General features: G+C 43.0%; 2 protein-coding genes across 3 annotated transcripts in view; one reads left to right on the top strand and one right to left on the bottom strand.

Annotated features, from left to right (window-relative positions):
- LOC138946323 (uncharacterized) overlaps positions 1 to 5767 on the top strand; it is a 6614-nt gene extending 847 nt beyond the window's left edge. The window contains exons 2-6 of the mRNA XM_070317869.1: positions 146 to 271; positions 1367 to 1447; positions 1719 to 1861; positions 4580 to 4948; positions 5616 to 5767. Coding sequence (XP_070173970.1) covers positions 146 to 271; positions 1367 to 1447; positions 1719 to 1861; positions 4580 to 4936 — 707 coding nt within the window. The 3' untranslated portion in view covers positions 4937 to 4948; positions 5616 to 5767. The remainder of the gene's footprint in view (positions 1 to 145; positions 272 to 1366; positions 1448 to 1718; positions 1862 to 4579; positions 4949 to 5615) is intronic.
- A 281-nt stretch (positions 5768 to 6048) lies between these two features.
- On the bottom strand, positions 6049 to 21208 carry LOC138946322 (outer membrane protein A-like). Of its 2 annotated transcripts, none has more exons than XM_070317868.1 (14): positions 21041 to 21208; positions 20439 to 20573; positions 19545 to 19625; positions 18325 to 18467; positions 16687 to 17065; positions 15983 to 16159; positions 14707 to 14787; positions 13013 to 13155; positions 11982 to 12366; positions 11235 to 11378; positions 9274 to 9354; positions 8437 to 8579; positions 7027 to 7423; positions 6049 to 6155 (listed from the first exon to the last, which is right to left on the bottom strand). In XM_070317868.1, the coding sequence occupies exons 1-13, from the start codon at positions 21099 to 21101 to the stop codon at positions 7031 to 7033; spliced, it is 2346 nt and encodes a 781-aa protein (XP_070173969.1). In that variant the 5' UTR covers positions 21102 to 21208; the 3' UTR covers positions 6049 to 6155; positions 7027 to 7030. The 2 variants fall into 2 exon arrangements, with proteins under 2 accessions (XP_070173969.1, XP_070173968.1); XM_070317867.1 differs by having other exon boundaries at positions 7035 to 7423.
- Positions 21209 to 23763: the final 2555 nt, after the last annotated feature.

Below are 23763 nucleotides of genomic sequence, written 5' to 3'. Positions count from 1 at the left end.
TTTATTCTGTCTTTATTCTGTCTTTTTCTCTTTATTGAATCTTTTTAACTCTCACATGCACACGGAACACTTTTCTATCCCGCCATCAAGGCGACCACACCCCATCTTTGATTACTATCTTTACTCATTGGTTTGACCTTTGCAGCCACGAAAACTGCCGTGAGTTCCCGAGACAAGAGGTTGCTGCTTGGAGGTGATGGCGGACTGCTGGGTGGTCTTGGTAACCTTGGAAACGTCCTTGGTGACACTGTTGACAGCGTGGCTGACCTTGGTGAGTGTGTGTGTGTGTGTGTGTGTATGTGTGTGTGTTTTTGTATGTGTGTCTGTGTATGTGTGTGTGTGTTTGTGTGTGTGTGTGTGTGTGTGTGTGTGTGTTTTTTTTTATGTGTGTGTCTGTGTATGTGTGTCTGTGTGTTTGTGTGTGTGTTTGACTATGTGCGTGCGAGTTTGTGTGTGTGTGTGTGCGTGTTAGTGTGTATGTGTGTGTGTGTGTGTGTGTGTGTGTGTGTGTGTGTGTGTGTGTGTGTGTGTGTATGTTTGTTTTTGCATGTCTGTGTTTGAGGGTGTGATTATTACACCCCCGGTATAGGGGTGTGTATAGGATTCGGTCGATGTGTTTGTTTGTTTGTGTGTGTGTTTGTGTTCGCATATAGATCTCAAGAATGAACGGACCGATCGTCACCAAACTTGGTGAACAGGTTCTATACATTCCTGAGACGGTCCTTACAAAAATTGGGACCAGTCAAACACACGGTTAGGGAGTTATTGGTGGATTAAGATTCTACAAGGACTTATAGAGGGACATATTATTGGTCAAAGGGAAATAACCTTCTCAGTTGGTGGCAGTGAGAATGGTTATTTCCCTTTGACCAACGGGGGTGTTTTTCCTACCTCGGAGGAATTTCTTGTTTTACTTGTAATTGCATGAGTGACCTACGTTTGGGTTTCACCCTTACATCATAACATGTGCATTCATCATTACATCATAACATGTGCATTCATCATTACATCATAACATGTGCATTCATCATTACATCATAACATGTGCATTCATCATTACATCATAACATGTGCATTCATCATTACATCATAACATGTGCATTCATCATTACATCATAACATGTGCATTCACCATTACATCATAACATGTGCATTCATCATTACATCATAACATGTGCATTCATCATTACATCATGACATGTGCATTCATCATTACATCATAACATGTGCATTCACCATTACATCATAACATGTGCATTCACCCTTACATCATAACATGTGCATTCATCATATGAATGTTACATGGAGTAGTGATGTGTCTTTCAACAAGTGACACGAGAGAGTGATGCATGTGTTTGTGTTCCAGTGCAAAACCTGCTGGATCTAGTAGCAGACCTCGTGGCTGAGCTGGCCGACGTCCTAGCCAGGACTCTGACTGGTGTTACAAGTAAGGTTTACCTTGTTACATTTAGTCAAGTTTTGTACTGTATTGTATTGTATTGTATTGTATTGTATTGTATTGTATTGTATTGTATTGTATTGTATTGCATTGTGTTGTATTGTATTGTATTGTATTGTACTGTATTGTATATTTTGTATTGAATTGTATTGAATTGTATTGAATTGTATTCTATTGTATTCTATTGTATTCTATTGTATCGCATTCTATTGTACTAAATGACACTGATGACTGCATTAAACAATACCGACACCAACAGGGGCGCTGGCCATGGCGGCAGAACGGTTGGTGGACGCCCTTGACCTTGGTGAGATCGGCCAGGCTGTGTCCATGCTCCTGCAGGACCTCCCTCTGCTCAACGTCAACGCCCTGGTGCAGCTCATCCTCAACCTCGTGGACGACGTGAGATTTTTGATTTTGTTTATATCGAATTTGTTGGTGGTGACGGTAATGGTCGTGTTATTTCTGTTTCTGTTGTTTTTCATTTTTTGTATCTCGAATTTGGTGGTGGTTGTGGTTGTGGTGGTGGTGGTGGTGTTGTTGTTGTTTCTGTTAAAGTAACTGTACAAATCAGTCACATTAGAGTGTAGTCCTCTCTTCCCCCTTTTGCTGAATGTAGTCCTCTCTTCACCCTTTTGCTGAGTGTAGTCCTCTCTTCACCCTTTTGCTGAGAGTAGTCCTCTCTTCCCCCTTTTGCTGAGTGTAGTCCTCTCTTCCCCCGTAAGCTGAGTGTAGTCCTCTCTTCACCCTGTTGCTGAGTGTAGTCCTCTCTTCACCCTTTTGCTGAGTGTAGTCCTCTCTTCACCCTTTTGCTGAGTGTAGTCCTCTCTTCACCCTTTTGCTGAGTGTAGTCCTCTCTTCACCCTTTTGCTGAGAGTAGTCCTCTCTTCACCCTTTTGCTGAGAGTAGTCCTCTCTTCACCCTTTGCTGAGTGTTGTCCTCTCTTCACCCGTTTGCTGAGAGTAGTCCTCTCTTCCCTCTTTTGCTGAGTGTAGTCCTCTCTTCACCCTTTTGCTGAGAGTAGTCCTCTCTTCCCTCTTTAGCTGAGTGTAGTCCTCTCTTCCCCCTGTTGCTGAGTGTAGTCCTCTCTTCACCCTTTTACTGAGAGTAGTCCTCTCTTCACCCTTTAGCTGAGTGTAGTCCTCTCTTCACCCTTTTGCTGAGTGTAGCCCTCTCTTCACCCTGTTGCTGAGTGTAGTCCTCTCTTCACCCTTTTGCTGAGTGTAGTCCTCTCTTCCCCCTGTTGCTGAGTGTAGTCCTCTCTTCCCCCTGTTGCTGAGTGTAGTCCTCTCTTCACCCTTTTGCTGAGTGTAGTCCTCTCTTCACCCTGTTGCTGAGTGTAGTCCTCTCTTCACCCTGTTGCTGAGTGTAGTCCTCTCTTCACTCTTTTGCTGAGTGTGGTCCTCTCTTCACCCTGTTGCTGAGTGTAGTCCTCTCTTCACCCTGTTGCTGAGTGTAGTCCTCTCTTCACCCTTTTGCTGAGTGTAGTCCTCTCTTCACCCTGTTGCTGAGTGTAGTCCTCTCTTCACCCTTTAGCTGAGTGTAGTCCTCTCTTCCCCCTGTTGCTGAGTGTAGTCCTCTCTTCCCCCTTTTGCTGAGTGTAGTCCTCTCTTCACCCTTTTGCTGAGTGTAATCCTCTCTTCACCCTTTTGCTGAGTGTAGTCCCCTCTTCACCCTTTTGCTGAGTGTAGTCCTCTCTTCACCCTGTTGCTGAGTGTAGCCCTCTCTTCACCCTTTTGCTGAGTGTAGTCCTCTCTTCACCCTGTTGCTGAGTGTAGTCCTCTCTTCACCCTGTTGCTGAGTGTAGTCCTCTCTTCACCCTTTAGCTGAGTGTAGTCCTCTCTTCACCCTTTTGCTGAGTGTAGTCCTCTCTTCCCTCTTTAGCTGAGTGTAGTCCTCTCTTCACCCTTTTGCTGAGTGTTGTCCTCTCTTCAGCCTTTAGCTGAGTGTAGCCCTCTCTTCACCCTGTTGCTGAGTGTAGTCCTCTCTTCACCCTTTTGCTGAGTGTAGTCCTCTCTTCACCCTGTTGCTGAGTGTAGTCCTCTCTTCACCCTTTTGCTGAGTGTAGTCCTCTCTTCCCCCTGTTGCTGAGTGTAGTCCTCTCTTCACCCTTTTGCTGAGTGTAGTCCTCTCTTCACCCTTTTGCTGAGTGTAGTCCTCTCTTCACCCTTTTGCTGAGTGTAGTCCTCTCTTCACCCTTTTGCTGAGTGTAGTCCTCTCTTCACCCTTTTGCTGAGTGTAATCCTCTCTTCACCCTGTTGCTGAGTGTAGCTGGACATCTTCAGACAGCCGAGACAGTTTGTTCAATTGTGTTCACTTTGGCCGACAGATTGACACAATGTTTTGATATTGCTTCACGCCACTTGTTTTTCTTTTTCTTTCTTTATATGTTTGTTTGTTTTCTGTATTTTTGCGAATTATTAACATTACTTATCTCTAGGCTAGAGGTCTCAAAGACAGTCTGAAACTTGGAATTATCTTTAAGTCCTTCAGATTGATTTTTGACTATAACCGAAGGCAAGCATAATTGTGACCCTCCACCACGAAATGAGTCGCATGTCGCCTTTGCATGATTTTCATATTTTTACATTTTCCTAAAGAGTTTTTTATGCTCTATCCAGTGGTGAAAACCATTTTAGAAAAGAGCAAAATCTGTTTGGGTTATAAGCCTGTGACTAAGGTGACCCTGACACTGTTACCAGACACTCCCCGGACTTATATTAAGCCTAGTGCAGAACCGCGCGAGGTGACATGCGACTCATTTCGTGGTGGAGGGTCACAATTCATCATGTCGCTACATCCTCTTGCTGGAGCTGTCCTGAATCGATGGTAGTTGTGCTTGTTCCACACAAGAAGACTCAACAATCATATTTTTAATCACGCATGCTTATAGTCCTGTCTGTCTCCTACTGAGTGCAACCTGGACAAATCCTGACAGTTGTACAGAGTACGAGTAATATTATTGTACGTGTCAATGAATTAGTCACATCTGAGTGAAGTCCTTTCGTCCTATTGCTGATTGCAACTGGATATCACATGACAGTTAAATTCTGTATATAAGTAGTTGTACAAATTAAAGAATCAATCACATGTGAGTAAAGTCTCCTTCACTGCTCACAGCTGGACATCCCCGGCCTGCTGAGGGACATCGCCGACCTGATCCGCGACCTTGACCTCGGCGCAGTGCTGGCCAACCTGGTGGACCGCCTGGGTCTGGACCGCATCCTGGACATCGTGGCGGACCTGGTGGAGCAGCTGGGCATGGACCTGCAGCGCCTGCTGACCGGACTGCTCAACGCCCTGTCCCTGTCCGACCTCGTCGGCTTCGTCAACACCGTCGTCATGCGCCTGGGAGACGTCGGCATCGGCGAGATCCTCAACAACATCCTCACCAACGTCATCAACGCCGTGCGTGCCATCCTCGTCGGCAACAGCAGTTCCCCAGCTGTTGGTGGTGGTGCTGCTGTTATGGGTTAGTTTGGTGACCAGGTGAGTTAAAAGTCTTCTTTTTTTGTATTCAATTAATTATCTATTCATTTGTTTGTATATATATATAAAAAAAAATTCTATTCATTTATTACTCATATATTGATTAAGCGACTATACGGGCTATTGTCAATGGTGTTGGTGACACGAGCTATTAACAGATCTGGTTAGTTAAAGTTTTCTTCTTTCTTTTTCTTTGTTCTTTGTTTCTTTCATTCTTTCTTTCTTTCTTTCTTTCTGTCTTTGTGTATTTAATTTTGCATTCATTTATTTATTTACTTGATTGCATGTAACCATGGACACTTCTAGGGGGATTAAAGTTATCTTAAACATTCTCTGGTACGCGCAAGAAACGCACTTTGATGATAAATCAAGAGTTTTCATTCGTGCTGCTCGATGTTAACTTGACTGTTTTGACCAGTGGTCAGGCTTTGCCTTGTTGTTGACTATGTTGATCCCTGGACATTTTTCTGTTGCTTTTGTTTTGGTTTGCTTGTTTGTTTTTGTTTGTTTTTTGTTTTATTTTGCTTTGTGTTCATTTGCTCTGTTTTTTGGTTTTGTTTTTTCGTTTTTTTGTGTGTGTTTTTGCTTGTTCTTGTTGCTTATATGCATGACCGTACAAATTCCATTGTTGAATTGACCATTACCAAGTTGTTTGTTGTACTTGCAGAGAGGCACAAGTTGATGACATCGCAGAGTAATTTCCGAATCGTTCGTCAGCGAGACTGCCTACAATTTCGACTAAATATGGGCAATTCTAAGCTGTCTGAGTTATTGAAATGTCGGAATTACTCGCTGTATATTAAAACATATTAATGAACATTATGGAGTTGTGTTTCATTTATTGCTTGCCGTAACAGTGTATGACAGGATAGTACTCACATGCATACAAACATAGGTAGGCAAACACACGAAAACATAACACACACTCACACACGCACACACACACACACACACACACACACACGCACACACACACACACACACACACACACACACACACACACACACACATTCATGCATTCACACACGCACACACGCAAATACACACGCATTAACACCTTCAAAGCCACCTGCATTCAACACATGTACAACAAAAACAGTGATTATTCAATTTTTTTATTTATTCTGCTGTGTGTTCAATTTATCGAGTTCGTCGTCATCGCGATTGGAATACACACTGTTTTCAGTCGTCTAACACGTTGGTAACCTGCACAAAGAAATTTGATTGTTATACAAGCAACACAAACACACACACACAAACACACACACACACACACACACACGCAAACACACACACACACACACACACACACACACACACACACGCAAACACACGCAAACACACACACACACACACGCACGCACGCACGCACCCATCCACACACACACGCACCACGCACGCACGTACCTACACACACACACACACACACACACACACATTCATGCATTCACACACACACACACATACACACGCACAAAGTAAGAGAAAGACAAACAGTCACACAAACATACGAACAAAGTGGTCTCCAGGGCAGGTTGGACTCTATTTGAAAACAAACAAAACACCTATACGTTTTTCCTTCTTGTGTTTTATTCTTTCTTGATTTGTCAACATTTGTTCATCTGTTTTTGGATTTGTTCAACTAACTGTTAAAGCTCACGCACGTTATGATTACACCGTAATAAAAGCAAAGACGAATTGCTTTATCTACAATCTTTGTTTATCCGGCGGTGGAATATTGACTCTAAAATTAAAAATCATAATAAGGACCGTGTGTCTTCTTTCGGTAAATCAGGAGTAGATCGCAATTTTTAGGCTTACCCCTTGTCAGATGTTAAAGTTTTTTTGTTTAAGTTTGAAGAATTCTTCTTTACACTTCAGTATAGTACACAGAAAGTGCACTATGAAAATAAGGTACTACTTTTTTCTAACACACACTTGCTTCACTCATACCCACAAACCTCTGACCACCTGCCAGATATTGAAGGTTTTTGCCTAAGTCTTTTTGGACACTTCAGTATAACACACAGAAAATGTTTTTGTTTTATCTATCGCACATTCGCTTCGCGGTACATACCTGCTTACCCAACGGTGGCAGCAACTCCGGAACTAGAGCTGGCACTGGCCTGGAAGCTAGCAGACGCGCCCATGCTCACTCCTGCATTCAGGTTGAGAACTGCCTGCAGACTGCTGACCACGTTGGTCAAGACGCTGTTAACGATGCCTCCGATGTCGACGCTGGTGAGTCGGTTGAGCGCGCCGTTGACGAAGGTGACGAGTTCGGACAGGGGCAGAGCGTTGACCAGACCGGTCAGTACGGTGTTGAGGTTGAGTCCCAGGTCCAGCACCAGGTCCGTCACGATGTTCAGCACGCCTCCAATGTCCAGCTTGGTCAGCAGGTTGGCCAGGACTCGGCCCAGGTCCAGGTTGCTGACCAGTCCCACGATGTCCTCCAGCACGGCGCCCACGTTCAACTGCAATTGTGCATTGGGATTCGATGTTACAACCGTTTTGTTAGCGGAACAGCAGTAGTCGAGTTTAACTGTGGAAGGTCGAATATCAGGGTGGAACGTGTACAGTGCATACGTGCTCGGAACCTGACACGACTAAGACAATTACGACGACTTAAATGTACAAGGCTTAGACAAAAACATAGCTTGAACTTGCTATCGTATCCTATTATCTAGTCCTTCATATATAGGCACAACAACAAGGCCCTGTAGGACAAGAAGCAGCATCATCATCATTGCTTGAACGTAGTGTTCGTTTTAACATGAATTCAGCAAAATAAATACCCACAGAAAGCAACCAGGATGTCTGTAGTAAGTGTTCTTGCTGAAGGATTATCTTATTCCATGTACAATCCCTGGACGGACGATTCTCTCACGATTCACGAGATGGCTTACACGGTTTGGTACCTTTTTTCAACACTTCACAGGCAATACAACTACTGCGCATCGGTGTCGAATAGAAATATGAGCTGAAGGGACTTTCTTTTCTTTATTTGGTGTTTAACGTCGTTTTCAACCACGAAGGTTATATCGCGACGGGGAAAGGGGGGAGATGGGATAGAGCCACTTGTCAATTGTTTCTTGTTCATAAAAGCACTAATCAAAAATTTGCTCCAGGGGCTTGCAACGTAGTACAATATATTACCTTACTGGGAGAATGCAAGTTTCCAGTACAAAGGACTTAACATTTCTTACTTACTGCTTGACTAAAATCTTTACAAAAATTGACTATATTCTATACATGAAACAATTAACAAGGGTAAAAGGAGAAACAGAATCCGTTAGTCGCCTCTTACGACATGCTGGGGAACATCGGGTAAATTCTTCCCCCTAACCCGCGGGGGGTAGCTGAAGGGACGATAACATATAATAACCAACCAACCAACCAACCAACCAACCAACCATACAACTACTAAAACCCTCAATTTCTCAGAGTCAAACTCAGAGTGAATCTGCCCACTTCCACAAAGACTCACGTTGTCGACAAGGTTGAGGACGCTGGAGACGAGAACGTTGACGTCGAGCAGGGGAAGGTCCTGGACGATCATCTGAACGGCCTGACCGATCTCACCCAGTCCAACAGAGTTCACCAGCTGTGCCGCTGCTGAGGCCACAGCTCCTACACGACAATAACAAAATGTTTAAAAACAAAAGTTAAAAAACAAAAGAATACGGTACTCGCCAACACAAGGACCGCACAAACAAAGACAAAGTCAAATGTTCGCTTATGGAGACTTCTTCGGGACAACCAATACAAAGGATAACAAAAACGAAAAAGTACAAGAAACACAAAACCAAAAAGGAGTTACAAGTTGGAGGGAAACATAAAGGGAAAGAACTCTAGTCACCTGGATGAGTCATATTACTTTCATAATACTAAATGGGTGTGTCTTTTTACAAAAAAAAAGTCATGGTTCAATGAAGCATTAAGGGATGTAGCTAGGATTTACAGAACAATTCACCAAACGATTATTGTTTCTATTCTTTCTTACCTGAAATTCACTTATGTGTTAGTTTCTTTGTTTTTGTGTGTGTTCGTTTTGTCGTTCATTCATTCAGTTGGTTTGTTCATTTCTTTCGTAGTTTCTGTTTTCGTTTGTCAGTCCATTCGCTCAGTTCACATAAAGGCGACACAGTTAAAAAGAGAGAAGAAGAAGAAGAAGAAGAAGAAGAAGAAGAAGAAGAAGAAGAAGAAGAAGAAGAAGAAGAAGAAGAAGAGGAGAAAGAAGACGACAACAACAACAACAACAACAACAACAACAACAACAACAACAACAACAACAACAGCCAAACTGAACAATGTTAGCTTGTACCTGTCACGTTGTCCAAAGTTCCCGACAGAGCATTAGCCAGCTGAGCCACAATGTTAGCCACCACCTGCAGCAGGTTGCCCACTGTAACACAAACATGATCGGTGAGCAACTATCAGCTGGTAAATGAGCGTAGCATCTAGAAGATTGCTGGGGACACATCAGCTGGTTAATGACGTAACATTTAGAAGATTGCTGGGGACACATCAGCCGGTTAATGAACGTAGCATCTAGAAGATTGCTAGGGACACATCAGCTGGTAAATGACGTAACATCTAGAAGATTGCTGGGGACACATCAGCTGGTAAATGAGCGTAGCATCTAGAAGATTGCTGGGGACACATCAGCTGGTTAATGACGTAACATTTAGAAGATTGCTGGGGACACATCAACTGGTTAATGACGTAACATCTAGAAGATTGCTGGGCCTGGGGACACATCAGCTGGTTAATGACGTAACATTTAGAAGATTGCTGGGGACACATCAGCCGGTTAATGAACGTAGCATCTAGAAGATTGCTGGGCCTGGGGACACATCAGCTGGTTACCGGCACGGTTGGCCTAGTGGTAACGCGTCCGCCCCGTGATCGGGAGGTCGTGGGTTCGAACCCCGGCCGGGTCATACCTAAGACTTTAAAAAATTGGCAATCTAGTGGCTGCTCCGCCTGGCGTCTGGCATTATGGGGTTAGTGCTAGGACTGGTTGGTCCGGTGTCAGAATAATGTGACTGGGTGAGACATGAAGCCTGTGCTGCGACTTCTGTCTTGTGTGTGGCGCACGTTATATGTCAAAGCAGCACCGCCCTGATATGGCCCTTCGTGGTCGGCTGGGCGTTAAGCAAACAAACAAACAAACAAACAAACATCAACTGGTTAATGACGTAACATCTAGAAGATTGCTGGGGACACATCAGCAGGTAAATGCGCGTAACATCTAGAAGATTGCTGGGCACATCAGCTGGTAAATGAGCGTAACATCTAGAAGATTGCTGGGGACACATCAGCCGGTTAATGAACGTAGCATCTAGAAGATTGCTGGGGACACATCAGCTGGTAAATGAGCGTAACATCTAGAAGATTGCTGGGAACACATCAGCTGGTTAATGAGGGTAGCATCTAGAAGATTGCTGGGCCTGGGGACACATCAGCTGGTTAATGACGTAACATTTAGAAGATTGCTGGGGACACATCAGCTGGTAAATGAGCGTAACATCTAGAAGATTGCTGGGGACACATCAACTGGTTAATGAGGGTAGCATCTAGAAGATTGCTGTGGACACATCAGCTGGTTAATGAGGGTAGCATCTAGAAGATTGCTGGGGACACATCAGCTAGTTAATGAGGGTAGCATCCAGAAGATTGCTGACGACACATCAACTGGTTAATGAGGGTAGCATCTAGAAGATTGCTGGGGACACATCAACTGGTTAATGAGGGTAGCATCTAGAAGATTGCTGGGGACACATCAGCTGGTTAATGAGCGTAGCATCTAGAAGATTGCTGGGGACACATCAGCTGGTTAATGAGGGTAGCATCTAGAAGATTGCTGGGGACACATCAACTGGTTAATGAGGGTAGCATCTAGAAGATTGCTGGGGACACATCAGCCGGTTAATGAGGGTAGCATCTAGAAGATTGCTGGGGACACATCAGCTGGTTAATGAGAGTAGCATCCAGAAGATTGCTGACGACACATCAACTGGTTAATGAGGGTAGCATCTAGAAGATTGCTGGGGACACATCAGCCGGTTAATGAGGGTAGCATCTAGAAGATTGCTGGGGACACATCAGCTGGTTAATGAGCTTAACAGTTACGTTGAGTCCTAAAATCTTCCAAAGGCAAATGTAGTATGGGAGCAGCTAACGGAGAGACGACTATGGGCGGAGAGACAAATATCGTCAGAGAAAATAAAAACAAACAAAAAAAACAGCAATCAAACAAACAAACAAAGAAATTGAACGTACCAAGGTCCCCCACATCCTGCACCAACCCGCCCACTGCGTTCCCCAAGTTGCCGACGGTGTTGCCAAGGGTGTTGCCTAGCCCACCGACAGTACTGCCAAGACCTCCCAAGGTGCCTCCCAAGTTGAGACCCAGCAGTCGCTGTTCTGGGTGGAGAAAATACATTGTGATTTTGTATCTACCTTGAATTTGGTGACGTTTGACTCGTTTTTGAAATATTTAACCCTGTCGTAGGTAAAAATAAAAATCCTCGCCTAAAAGATCCCCCCCCCCCCCCTCGTAGACGACTTACTCACTTAATCGTTCATTTATATCATAAACACTGTGTATAACGTACATAACGGTGGCTGTATTTATTGATAGCAAGTAATTCAACAATACTGAATATCATTTGTAAAATCATCGAAACAGTCAACGTGCAAAACTTTTGCCATAAATGTATGCCCACCATAAATGTATGCCCACCATAAATGTATGCCCACCAGCCCACCATAAATGTATGCCCACCATAAATGTATGCCCACCAGGTTTATTGTAAATCCCAAAACATCGATGACCCTAAAATGAATCCACGAAAGAACACATTGAAGTCATGGTACATCTTCCGAGAGGCACACAGCCCATAGATATCGTAAATACGAAGAAAAGACACACGCATTAATTTTGTTAGTAATGACCCTAAAATGAATCCACGAAAGAACCTATGAAGACATATTGGTACGTCTTCCGAGAAACACACAGCAGCTCACCTCCGCGGAGCGTGCCGGGGGTTGCTGTAACGCCATCACCTGCATCTGCCACTAGTCCTCCACTCATCCCGACATTGGCGCTCAAGACGGCATTCAGGCTGGTCATGACAGTAGTCAGCACGCCGCTGACGATGCCTCCGATGTCGACGCTGGTGAGTCGGTTGAGCGCGCCGTTGACGAATGTGACGAGTTCGGACAGGGGCAGAGCGTTGACCAGACCGGTCAGCACGGTGTTGAGGTTGAGTCCCAGGTCCAGCACCAGGTCCGTCACGATGTTCAGCACGCCGCCAATGTCCAGCTTGGTCAGCAGGTTGGCCAGGACTCGGCCCAGGTCCAGGTTGCTGACCAGTCCCACAATGTCCTCCAGCACGGCGCCCACGTTCAACTGCAATCGTGCATTGGAATTCGATGTTACAACCGTTTTGTTAGCGGAACAGCAGTAGTCGAGTTTAACTGTGGAAGGTCGAATATCAGGGTGGAACGTGTACAGTACATACGTGCTCGGAACCTGACACGACTAAGACAATTACGACGACTTAAATGGATGTACAAGGCTTAGACAAAAACATAGCTTGAACTTGCTATCGTATCCTATTATCTAGTCCTTCATATATAGGCACAACAACAAGGCCCTGTAGGACAAGAAGCATCATCATCATCATTGCTTGAACGTAGTGTTCGTTTTAACATGAATTCAGCAAAATAAATACCCACAGAAAGCAACCAGGATGTCTGTAGTAAGTGTTCTTGCTGAAGGATTATCTTATTCCATGTACAATCCCTGGACGGACGATTCTCTCACGATTCACGAGATGGCTTACACGGTTTGGTACCTTTTTTCAACACTTCACAGGCAATACAACTACTGCGCATCGGTGTCGAATAGAAATATGAGCTGAAGGGACGATAACATATAATTACCAACCAACCAACCAACCAACCAACCAACCAACCAACCATACAACTACTAAAACCCTCAATTTCTCAGAGTCAAACTCAGAGTGAATCTGCCCACTTCCACAAAGACTCACGTTGTCGACAAGGTTGAGGACGCTGGAGACGAGAACGTTGACGTCGAGCAGGGGAAGGTCCTGGACGATCATCTGAACGGCCTGACCGATCTCACCCAGTCCAACAGAGTTCACCAGCTGTGCCGCTGCTGAGGCCACAGCTCCTACACGACAAAAAAACATGTTTAAAAAAAAAAGGTGAAAAACTGAAGACATCGGTACTCACCAACACGGACAGCATACACACAGACACAGTCACATTTTTGCTTATGGAGGCTTCTTCGGGACAACAGATACAAAGGATAACAAAAAAGAAAAAGTACAAGAAACACAAAACCAACAAGTCGCGTAAGGCGAAAATACAACATTTAGTCAAGTAGCTGTCGAACTCACAGAATGAAACTGAACGCAATGCCATTTTTCAGCAAGACCGTATACTCGTAGCATCGTCAGTCCACCGCTCGTGGCAAAGGCAGTGAAATTGACAAGAAGAGCGGGGTAGTAGTTGCGCTAAGAAGGATAGCACGCTTTTCTGTACCTCTCTTTGTTTTAACTTTCTGAGCGTGTTTTTATTCCAAACATACCATATGTATATGTTTTTGGAATCAGGAACCGACAAGGAATAAGATGAAAGTGTTTTTAAATTGATTTGGACAATTTAATTTTGATAATAATTTTTATATATTTAATTTTCAGAGCTTGTTTTTAATCCAAATATAACATATTTATATGTTTTTGGAATCAGCAAATCATGGAGAATAAGATAAACGTAAATTTGGATCGTTTTATAAATTTTTATTTTTTTTTACAATTTTCAGATTTTTAATGACCAAAGTCATTAATTAATTTTTAAGCCACCAAGCTGAAATGCAATACCGAAGTCCGAGCTTCGTCGAAGATTACTTGACCAAAATTTCAACCAATTTGGTTGAAAAATGAGGGCGTGACAGTGCCGCCTCAACTTTCACGAAAAGCCGGATATGACGTCATCAAAGACATTTATCAAAAAAATGAAAAAAAAACGTTCGGGGATTTCATACCCAGGAACTCTCATGTCAAATTTCATAAAGATCGGTCCAGTAGTTTAGTCTGAATCGCTCTACACACACACACACAGACACACAGACACACACACACACACACACACACACACACACACACGCACATACACCACGACCCTCGGTTCGATTCCCCCTCGATGTTAAAATATTTAGTCAAAACTTGACTAAATATAAAAAGGGGTTACAAGATGGGGGGGTAACATAAAAGAAATAACTCTAGTCACATGGATGAGTCATATTACTTTCATAAAGCTCAATGGTTGTGTCTCAGAGTAAAGAAAAGTCATGGTTCAATGAAGTATTAGGGATGTTGCTAGGATTTGCCGAACAATTCACCAAACAATATTTTCTTCTTTCTTTCCTGAAATTCACTTCTGCGATAGTTTTTTTTTTTTTTTTTTTTTCGTTTTGTCGTTCATTCATTCAGTTGGTTTGTTCATTCCTTTCGTAGTTCCTGTTTTCGTTTGTCAGTCCATTCGCTCAGTTCACATGAAGGCGACACAGTTAAAAAGAGAGAAGAAGAAGAAGAAGAAGAAGAAGAAGAAGAAGAAAACAACAACAACAACAACAACAACAACAACAACAACAACAACAACACCAACAACAACAACAACAACAACAACAACAGCCAAACTGAACAATGTTAGCATGTACCTATCACGTTGTCCAGAGTTCCGGACAGAGCATTAGCCAGCTGAGCCACAATGTTAGCCACCACCTGCAGCAGGTTGCCCACTGTAACACAAATATGATCGGTGAGCAACTATCAGCTGGTAAATGAGCGTAACATCTAGAAGATTGCTGGAGACACATCAACTGGTTAATGAGCGTAGCATCTAGAAGATTGCTGGGGACACATCAGCTGGTTAATGTGCGTAACATCCAGAAGATTGCTGGGGACACATCAACTGGTTAATGAGTTTAACAGTTACGTTGAGTCCTACAATCTTCCAAATGCAAATGTAGTGTGGGAGCAGCTAACGGAGAGACGACTATGGGCGGAGAGACAAATATCGTCAGAGAAAATAAAAACAAACAAAAACAAGTCCCGTAAGGCGAAATTACTACATTTAGTCAAGCTGTGGAACTCACAGAATGAAACTGAACGCACTGCATTTTTTCACAATGACCGTAGTCCGCCGCTTGTGCAAAACAGAGTGAAACTGACGAGCCTGTTCAGCGCGGTAGTGGTTTCGCTGTGCCGCATAGCACGCTTTTCTGTACCTCTCTTCGTTTTAACTTTCTGAGCGTGTTTTTAATCCAAACATATCATATCTATATGTTTTTGGAATCAGGAACCGACCAGAAATAAGATGAATTTGTTTTTAAATCGATTTCGGAAATTTAATTTTGATCATAATTTTTATATTCTTAATTTTCAGAGCTTGTTTTTAATCCAAATATAACATATTTATATGGTTTTGGAATCAGGAAATGATGTAGAATAAGATGAACGTCAATTTGGATCGTTTTATATAAAAAAAAGAAATATTACAATTTTTAGATTTTTAATGACCAAAGTCATTAATTAATTTTTATGCCACGAAGCTGAAATACAATACCGAAGTCCGGCCTTTGTCGAAGATTGCTTTACAAAAATGTCAATCAATTTGATTGAAAAATGAGGATGTGACAGTGCCGCCTCAACTTTTACAAAAAGCCGGATATGACGTCATCAAAGGTATTTATCGAAAAAATGAAAAAAATGTCCGGGGATATCATACCCAGGAACTCTCAAATTTCATAAAGATCGGTCCAGTAGTTTGGTATGAATCGCTCTACACACACACACTCACAGACAGACAGATAGACACACACACATACACCACGACCCTCGTCTCGATTCCCCCTCTATGTTAAAACATTTAGTCAAAACTTGACTAAATGTAAAAACAGCAATCAAACAAACAAACAAAGAAATTGAACGTACCAAGGTCTCCCACATCCTGCACCAACCCGCCCACTGCGTTCCCCAAGTTGCCGACGGTGTTGCCAAGGGTGTTGCCCAAGCTGCCCACGGTGTTGCCAAGGGTGTTGCCTAGCCCACCGACAGTATTGCCAAGACCTCCCAAGGTGCCTCCCAAGTTGAGACCCAGCAGTCGCTGTTCTGGGTGGAGAAAATACATTGTGATTTTGTATCTACCTTGGATTTGGTGACATTTGACTCGTTTTTGAAATATTTAACCCTATCGTAGGTAAAAATAAAAATCCTCGCCTAAAAGATCCCCCCCCCTCTCGTTGACGACTTACTCACTTAATCGTTCATTGATATCATAAATCATAAACACTGTGTATAACGTACACAACGATAGTAAGTAATTCAACAATACTGAATATCATTTGTAAAGTCATCGAAACAGTCAACGTGCAAAACTTTTGCCATAAATGTATGCCCACCAGATACATCGTAAATCCCAAAACATCGAAACCGCACTTGTTAGCAATGACCCTAAAATTAATCCACGAAAGAACACATTGAAGATGTGGTACATCTTTCGAGAAGCACACAGCTCATAGATGTCGTAAATCCGAAGAAAAAAACACGCATTTGTTAGCAATGACCCTAACATGAATCTACGAAAGAACCAATGAAGACATATTGGTACATTTCCCGAGAAACACACAGCAGCTCACCTCCGCAGAGTGTGTCGGGGGTTGCTGTAACGCCAACACCTGCTACTAGTCCTCCGCTCATCCCCACATTGGCGCTCAAGACGGCATTCAGGCTGGTCATTACAGTAGTCAGCACGCCGCTGACGATGCCTCCGATGTCGACGCTGGTGAGTCGGTTGAGCGCGCCGTTGACGAAAGTGACGAGTTCGGACAGGGGCAGAGCGTTGACCAGACCGGTCAGCACGGTGTTGAGGTTGAGTCCCAGGTCCTGCACCAGGTCCGTCACGATGTTCAGCACGCCGCCAATGTCCAGCTTGGTCAGCAGGTTGGCCAGGACTCGGCCCAGGTCCAGGTTGCTGACCAGTCCCACGATGTCCTCCAGCACAGCGCCCACGTTCAACTGTAATTGCGCATTGGGATTCGATCTAGAGCCTCAAATTAATTAGCCGAAGTCGACTTCAAAATGTACTAATTTGAAGTCACAAAAACTGCCAAGTATGTTCATAAGACACAAAAACCAATAGTGTGACACATCATTTGTGAAATCATAAAATGTGGGCATATATGGGTTATCTGGGCAAAGTCGACTTCGCGAAGCTGACTGCACGAAGCTGACTGCACGAAGCTGACTGCACGAAGCTGACTGCACGAAGCTGACTGCACGAAGCTGACTGCACGAAGCTGACTGCACGAAGCTGACTGCACGAAGCTGACTGCACGAAGCTGACTGCACGAAGCCTTGGCTCTGAATTTTCGTGCAAAGTCTTCATAATGTCGACTTCGGGCTTAATTTAGGACGGCTTTTATCATACAATTTCAGCGAAACAACCGTGGTCGAAATCAATAGCACTGAACTATAAAGCTTGATTGTATTGTACACGTAGGTACATTGCTAAATCAAATAATCACGTCGCATGACGGTAATTTGTATTAAAACGAGGCATAATATTGCACAAATGATTTTTCACTTCTCTGACCAGCACCATCTTTTCTTTCATTCTGCTTATCTACCAGCCTGTACAAGTTCCAATTTCACTAAAAATCGTATCAGCCATTGTTGACTTTGGCAAAACTGCATTGCCTATTTCTGATAAAATTATTGACGAACGGACACGCAGACAGACTGAACTAAAGGGATGCACGGGGTACGGACGGACAGAGTGGTAGTTAGATAGATGGAGAGACGGAAGAATAGTTTGCTTGATACACGGACTGATATACTGGAGGGACATAGAGATAGACAGAGACAAAAGACAGATAGACAGTAAGACAGAGAAAAGGAGAAAACTACAAACAGATAACGACCCACAGACAGACAGTCAGACAGACAGACAGACAGACAGACAGACAGACAGACAGACAGACAGACAGACAGACAGACAGACAGACAGTCAAACAGAAAACGGAAAGACAGATAGAGAGAAAGACAGATAGATCGAAAGACAGATAGACAGAGAAAAAGAGAAAAAAGACAAACAGATAACGACCCACAGACAGACAGCCAGACAGACAAACAGACAAACAGACATTCAAACATTCAAGCATTCAAACATCCAAACATCCAAACATCCAAATAGACAGACAGATAGATAGAAAGACAGAGTCCAATACACAACCCTTCAGATAGGTAATGCCTGGCTCGCTACAAAAAACACATACATTATCAACAAGGTTGAGGACGCTTGTGACGAGAAAGTTGACGTCGAGCAGGGGGAGGTCCCGGACGATCATCTGTACGCTCTGACCGATCTCACCCAGGCTGACCGAGGCCACCAACTCTGCTGCTGCCGTCGCGACCGCTCCTGATGTAACACGGTTAGGGTTAGTCAGAGAGTGAGTTTGGGAGGGGGGGGGACAATTAAGCAATTATGCTGGCAAATTAACACGAGCAGTGGCTCAGAGTTTCAGCTACAGGAGATGACCGTGACAAAAGAGCAAACGATCACAGTAATTAAGTAACTAAGTAACGAAGTAATTAAGTAACTAAGTATCTAAGTAACTAAGTATCTAAGTAACTAAGTAACTAAGTAACTAAGTATCTAAGTAACTAAATCTGACTCTGAAAAAAAATGCAGTGATTGACTTCGTTGTGGAATGTTTGATTTTGATTGCTTATTAATTACCCCCCCCCCCCCCCCCAATCATCCTTGTGAGTGGCGCATGTCTAACACGAATAAACCATCGAATTCGTATTCGTAACTCACTCACTCACTTACTCACTCACTCACTCACTCTATCTATCTATCTATCTATTTATCTATCTATCTATCTATCAACCAAACAAACAACCGGCAAACCAAGTAAACAACTGAAGAACCCACATACTAGCTCTTGAACTAACTCACACGCTCTTTGACAAGTAAAAAAGTGAACGTTCACCGTTCCAAGCAAACAAATGAACAAATTAATGAATAAAAGATTCAATCGTTCCATCTAATCCCGGCCGCGGCCGCCTGGTGGGGTAAGGGTGGAGATTTTTCCGATCTCCCAGGTCAACTTATGTGCAGACCTGCTAGTGCCTTATCCCCCCTCGTGTGTACACCCAAGCACAAGACCAAATGCGCACGGAAAAGATCCTGTAATCCATGTCAGAGTTCGGTGGGTTATAGAAAAACGAAAATACCCAGCATGCTTCCCCCGAAATCGGCGTGTGCTGCCTGAATGGCGGGGTAAAAACGGTCATACACGTAAAAACCCACTCATGCAAAAACATGTAGAACGTGGAAATTTCAGCCCATGAACGAAGAAGAAGAAGAAGAATCGTTCAATCTGTTCTTTTCTTCCTTCTAGATCCTCTCTTCCTCCCTCCCTCCCTCCCTGCCTCTCTCCCTCCAACCATCCGTCCATCCATTCCATCTATCCATCCATACGCTGAATACCTGTGATGTTGGTCACCGTTCCATCCAGAGCGGCGGCTAGACCCGCAACAATGTTAGCCACCACTTGCAGCAGGCTGTTCACTGTAAAACACATGAACGGTTTAAGCACTGTTCAAAAGGCTGATTTTCATCCGATCTTTTTAGTTAAAAGTCGCTCAGATCGACTTGTTAATGACCCCATCCCCCTATCATCCTTGTGAGAAGCTTATGTCTAACGCAATTGAACCATCGTATTTGTATTCCTAACTAACTACCCTCACTCACTCACTCACTCACTCACTCACTCAAGTCGCAAGGCAAAATCGGCAATTATGTTCGTTGAAATGATATTCGTTGTACGTACGCGTTTATTGAATGCGAATATTTAATGTTGTTGGAAGTTGTGTTGTGTTGTGTTTAATGTTGCAATATACACAATACACGATTTTTTCGTGTGAGATAATACAGTTTTCTATGTCATATTTCGGTCAAAATTGAAAGGAATTCTAACTTTAATCGATCAGTTTATACATGTTTTTGTTGTTGTTGTTGTTTGGACCAAAATATGACCTTTTACAGAGACCTCGACAGTCATTGTTAACCTCGACAGTCATTGTTAACCTCGACAGTCATTGTTAACCTCGACAGTCATTGTTAACCTCGACAGTCATTGTTAACCTCGACAGTCATTGTTAACCTCAACAGTCATTGTTAACATCGACAGTCATTGTTAACCTCGACAGTCATTGTTAACCTCGACAGTCATTGTTAACCTCGACAGTCATTGTTAACCTCGACAGTCATTGTTAACCTCGACAGTCATTGTTAACCTCGACAGTCATTGTTAACCTCAACAGTCATTGTTAACCTCGAAGGAAATATTTTGGTCAAAAATACCAATAACGTATAGTATACCCAGATCCCCAACCGCGCCCAAAGTGTTGCCAAGGGTGTTGCCAAGGGTGTTGCCTAGGTCCAATCCGCCCAGCAGGTCCAGTCCGCCACTGAGTAGCAATCTTTTGTTCCGTGAGATCACGTCTGGCCTTCGTGCTGAAATACACACATAATTATATAACGTATAATGTCTAGAATTACGGAAAAATTGTACTTTTGCTTTAAAACAAATAACAAATAAAATTAGTTTTGGTTTTTGAAAAACCATGACGTCCAGAATAACGAAATCATTGTACTTTTGCTTAAAAAAATTAGTGAATAGAACGTTTGATTTTTGACAAAGCAAAACATTTAGAATAACGGAATAATTGTTCTTTTGCTTTAAAAAAAGAAAGACATTTAAAAAAACAAGTTTTTAAATTAGTTAATGGAACGTTTGATTTGTGAAAAACCAAGACATTCAGAAGTATATGGTCTTCATAGTGAAAAGACAGACAAGAAAACTAAATCAAACTGGAGTGAAGTAAACCACACTCACCTAAAGTGCCCTTAGCTCAATTCAGACTGAAATCACATTTTTATAAATAAAGAAGAAGGAAAAGAAATAGAATGTATAAAATCACCTGCTCCACTGGCGAAGGCACAGATCAAGCTGATTACAGCTAGGACGACAAAGAAACGCATTGTGTCGCGGTAAGAGTGAAGACGGTGGTGGTGAAAACTTCAGTGAAGACTTCGAGTCCTGACGCTTGCAAATTGTAGTTTGCGTTTGTCGGCACCGGACCTTGCTTTTCTCCAGTTTTTATAGAAACTTTCTGTGTTTTCAGACAAACAGTTTAATTCCTGCTTAATCCATAATTACCATATTCACCTCATTGATCAGCGCAAGGTCCTGTTTCAAGAACCTTATTCAAATTGCAAGCACAACCAACTCAAAAGAAGGTATTTTCTGTGCGTCCATTGTAGTAGTGTATTGGATGGCGCACCTTACTTGCGTTTTTAATTTTTTTTTATTTCTCCATGGTTGATCAGACCAAAAACAACAAGAACAAATTGACCTAGGTATCCATACCAAACTCTCCTATCTACAGTGAAAACACGTATCTCAGTGGGGCATTCCATTGTGAAAATAAACGTTGATAAATGAAAATATGTCCATCCGATAAAGGGCGACTTTGGTTCGGTGGATATTCAAATTAGTCCATTTTCCCCCATCGAAATCAGTGAACCAAGTAATTTACCCATACTGACAAAAACAGTTCTTCAGAATAATTAGCCTGACAATCAGTGAGGATTACACAGATAGTTAATAGAACTGAAAAGTCAAATAAAACAATAAAATGTTAGAATATAATCCATATGTCAAGTTTATTGCTTTAATTGTGTCGTCACTTGCTGCACAATCATCCACACGCGTGCCAATATGTTTGTGTGTGTGTGTCTGTGTGTGTGTGTGTGTGTGTGCGTGCGAGTGTGTGTGTGTGTGTGTGTGTGTGTGTGTGTAATAAGCATTTCTCTAAATCTACCCGACGGATTTTAATGACAATTGATACATATAGTTCTGAGGTAATTTTTCTGCGTTTGTTGATAGCGCTATGTAATGACCTAATTTTTTCGTCATTTTTGCGTTTCAAAAAGTGGTGAGGCCGCACTGTGATGGCAACATTTGCAAAGCTATTATTTCTTCTAAATGTTGTCCAAGTTGTCTTTGATTCGGTCCTTTTTATTGCATTGGGTTTTTTTCTTTGTTGCTTAAAAATTGTTCATGAAATGTTCTTTCAAAATTTACCGGGATTTTTTTCTCTCACGTTTTAAAAATATCAATAACGAAAGTGATATCGTTATATTCCTTATTCCTTTTCCTGAATCCAAAAACATACAGTTGGGTAGTGTTAGATTGAACATGTGCATACAATAAATTAACTTAACTCCACAGACCTGCCTAGAGGTTCAGGCAAAACAAGACCATTCTTTAACCTTGACGCGTACAACAAAAATAACAAGAAATTCCTCCGAGGTAGGAAAAACACCCCCGTCCTTACCATTCTCACTGCCACCAACTGAGAAGGTTATTTCCCTTTGGCCATTAATATGTCCCTCTATAAGTCCTTGTAGAATCTTAATCCACCAATAACTCCCTAACCGTGTGTTTGACTGGTCCCAATTTTTGTAAGGACCGTCTCAGGAATGTATAGAACCTGTTCACCAAGTTTGGTGACGATCGGTCCGTTCATTCTTGAGATCTATATGCGAACACAAACACACACACAAACAAACAAACAAACAAACAAACACATCGACCGAATCCTATACACACCCCTATACCGGGGGTGTAATAAATGACTGCATTCTGGTCATGGTTTGTTTGTTTGTTTGCTTAACGCCCAGTCGACCACGAAGGGCCATATCAGGGCGGTTGCTGCTTTGACATATAACGTGCGCCACACACAAGACAGAAGTCGCAGCACAGGCTTCATGTCTCACCCAGTCACATTATTCTGACACCGGACCAACCAGTCCTAGCACTAACCCCATAATGCCAGACGCCAGGCGGAGCAGCCACTAGATTGCAAATTTTAAAGTCTTAGGTATAACCCGGCCGGGGTTCGAACCCACGACCTCCCGATCACGGGGCGGACGCCTTACCACTAGGCCAACCGTGCCGGTTCGCGAAATTTTTTTTCACACGTCAGTTGCGGGCTTTCAATCCCGAAGGCTGGTTCCGAGTAACTACGAACGTAATCGGAAGTTCCGATGTTTACCAAGTCAAAGAGCCGAGTCGAACACTATCCTTGCGTCATCCAGGGAGATACTGTACAGATCTCCGCGTCATCTTTGACTTTGCAAGCAGCTTCGGAGATTTCAAAACAACGTTTTTGCCCCCCAAAAGATTGTGGGCTCTTTTTTTTTCCTCCTCAAGTTATTTTGGACGTTGAGCGTGGTTTGTCAGACCTATAGCGTTTCGGTTTTTAGTCAAGTTACAAAATGGCAGTCCAAGGCAAGGAGCGAAGCCGGTGATCAATTCGGAAAGAATCTCCAATGATGTTTGCTAATGCGAGAGAATTGGGACGGGCGAACCATTGCATATTAACCAGAGGTAAGTTTCCATGTTTCGTTTTATACTTAGAGTGGGTCTTTGCGAGTATGTGTTGCAACATGTGTCACTCCGCTCACTGTCACTGACACAGTGACAGTCACTGAGTGTCAGTCTCTGACAACATCATTGGATTTGGATGCATGTACCTGTACGTGTATGTATCCTTGCCTTACGTCAGGTACGAAGATAGTTGCCCTGTACAGGGATTTCCTCATTAATGTGGAGAAGAAGAAGAGTACCACTGCCATG

Source organism: Littorina saxatilis, linkage group LG13, assembly GCF_037325665.1.
Source record: "Littorina saxatilis isolate snail1 linkage group LG13, US_GU_Lsax_2.0, whole genome shotgun sequence".
Classification (NCBI taxonomy): domain Eukaryota; kingdom Metazoa; phylum Mollusca; class Gastropoda; order Littorinimorpha; family Littorinidae; genus Littorina; species Littorina saxatilis.
The sequence above is the reverse complement of the archived record's forward strand: the minus strand, read 5'-3'. Positions and strand labels throughout refer to the sequence as shown.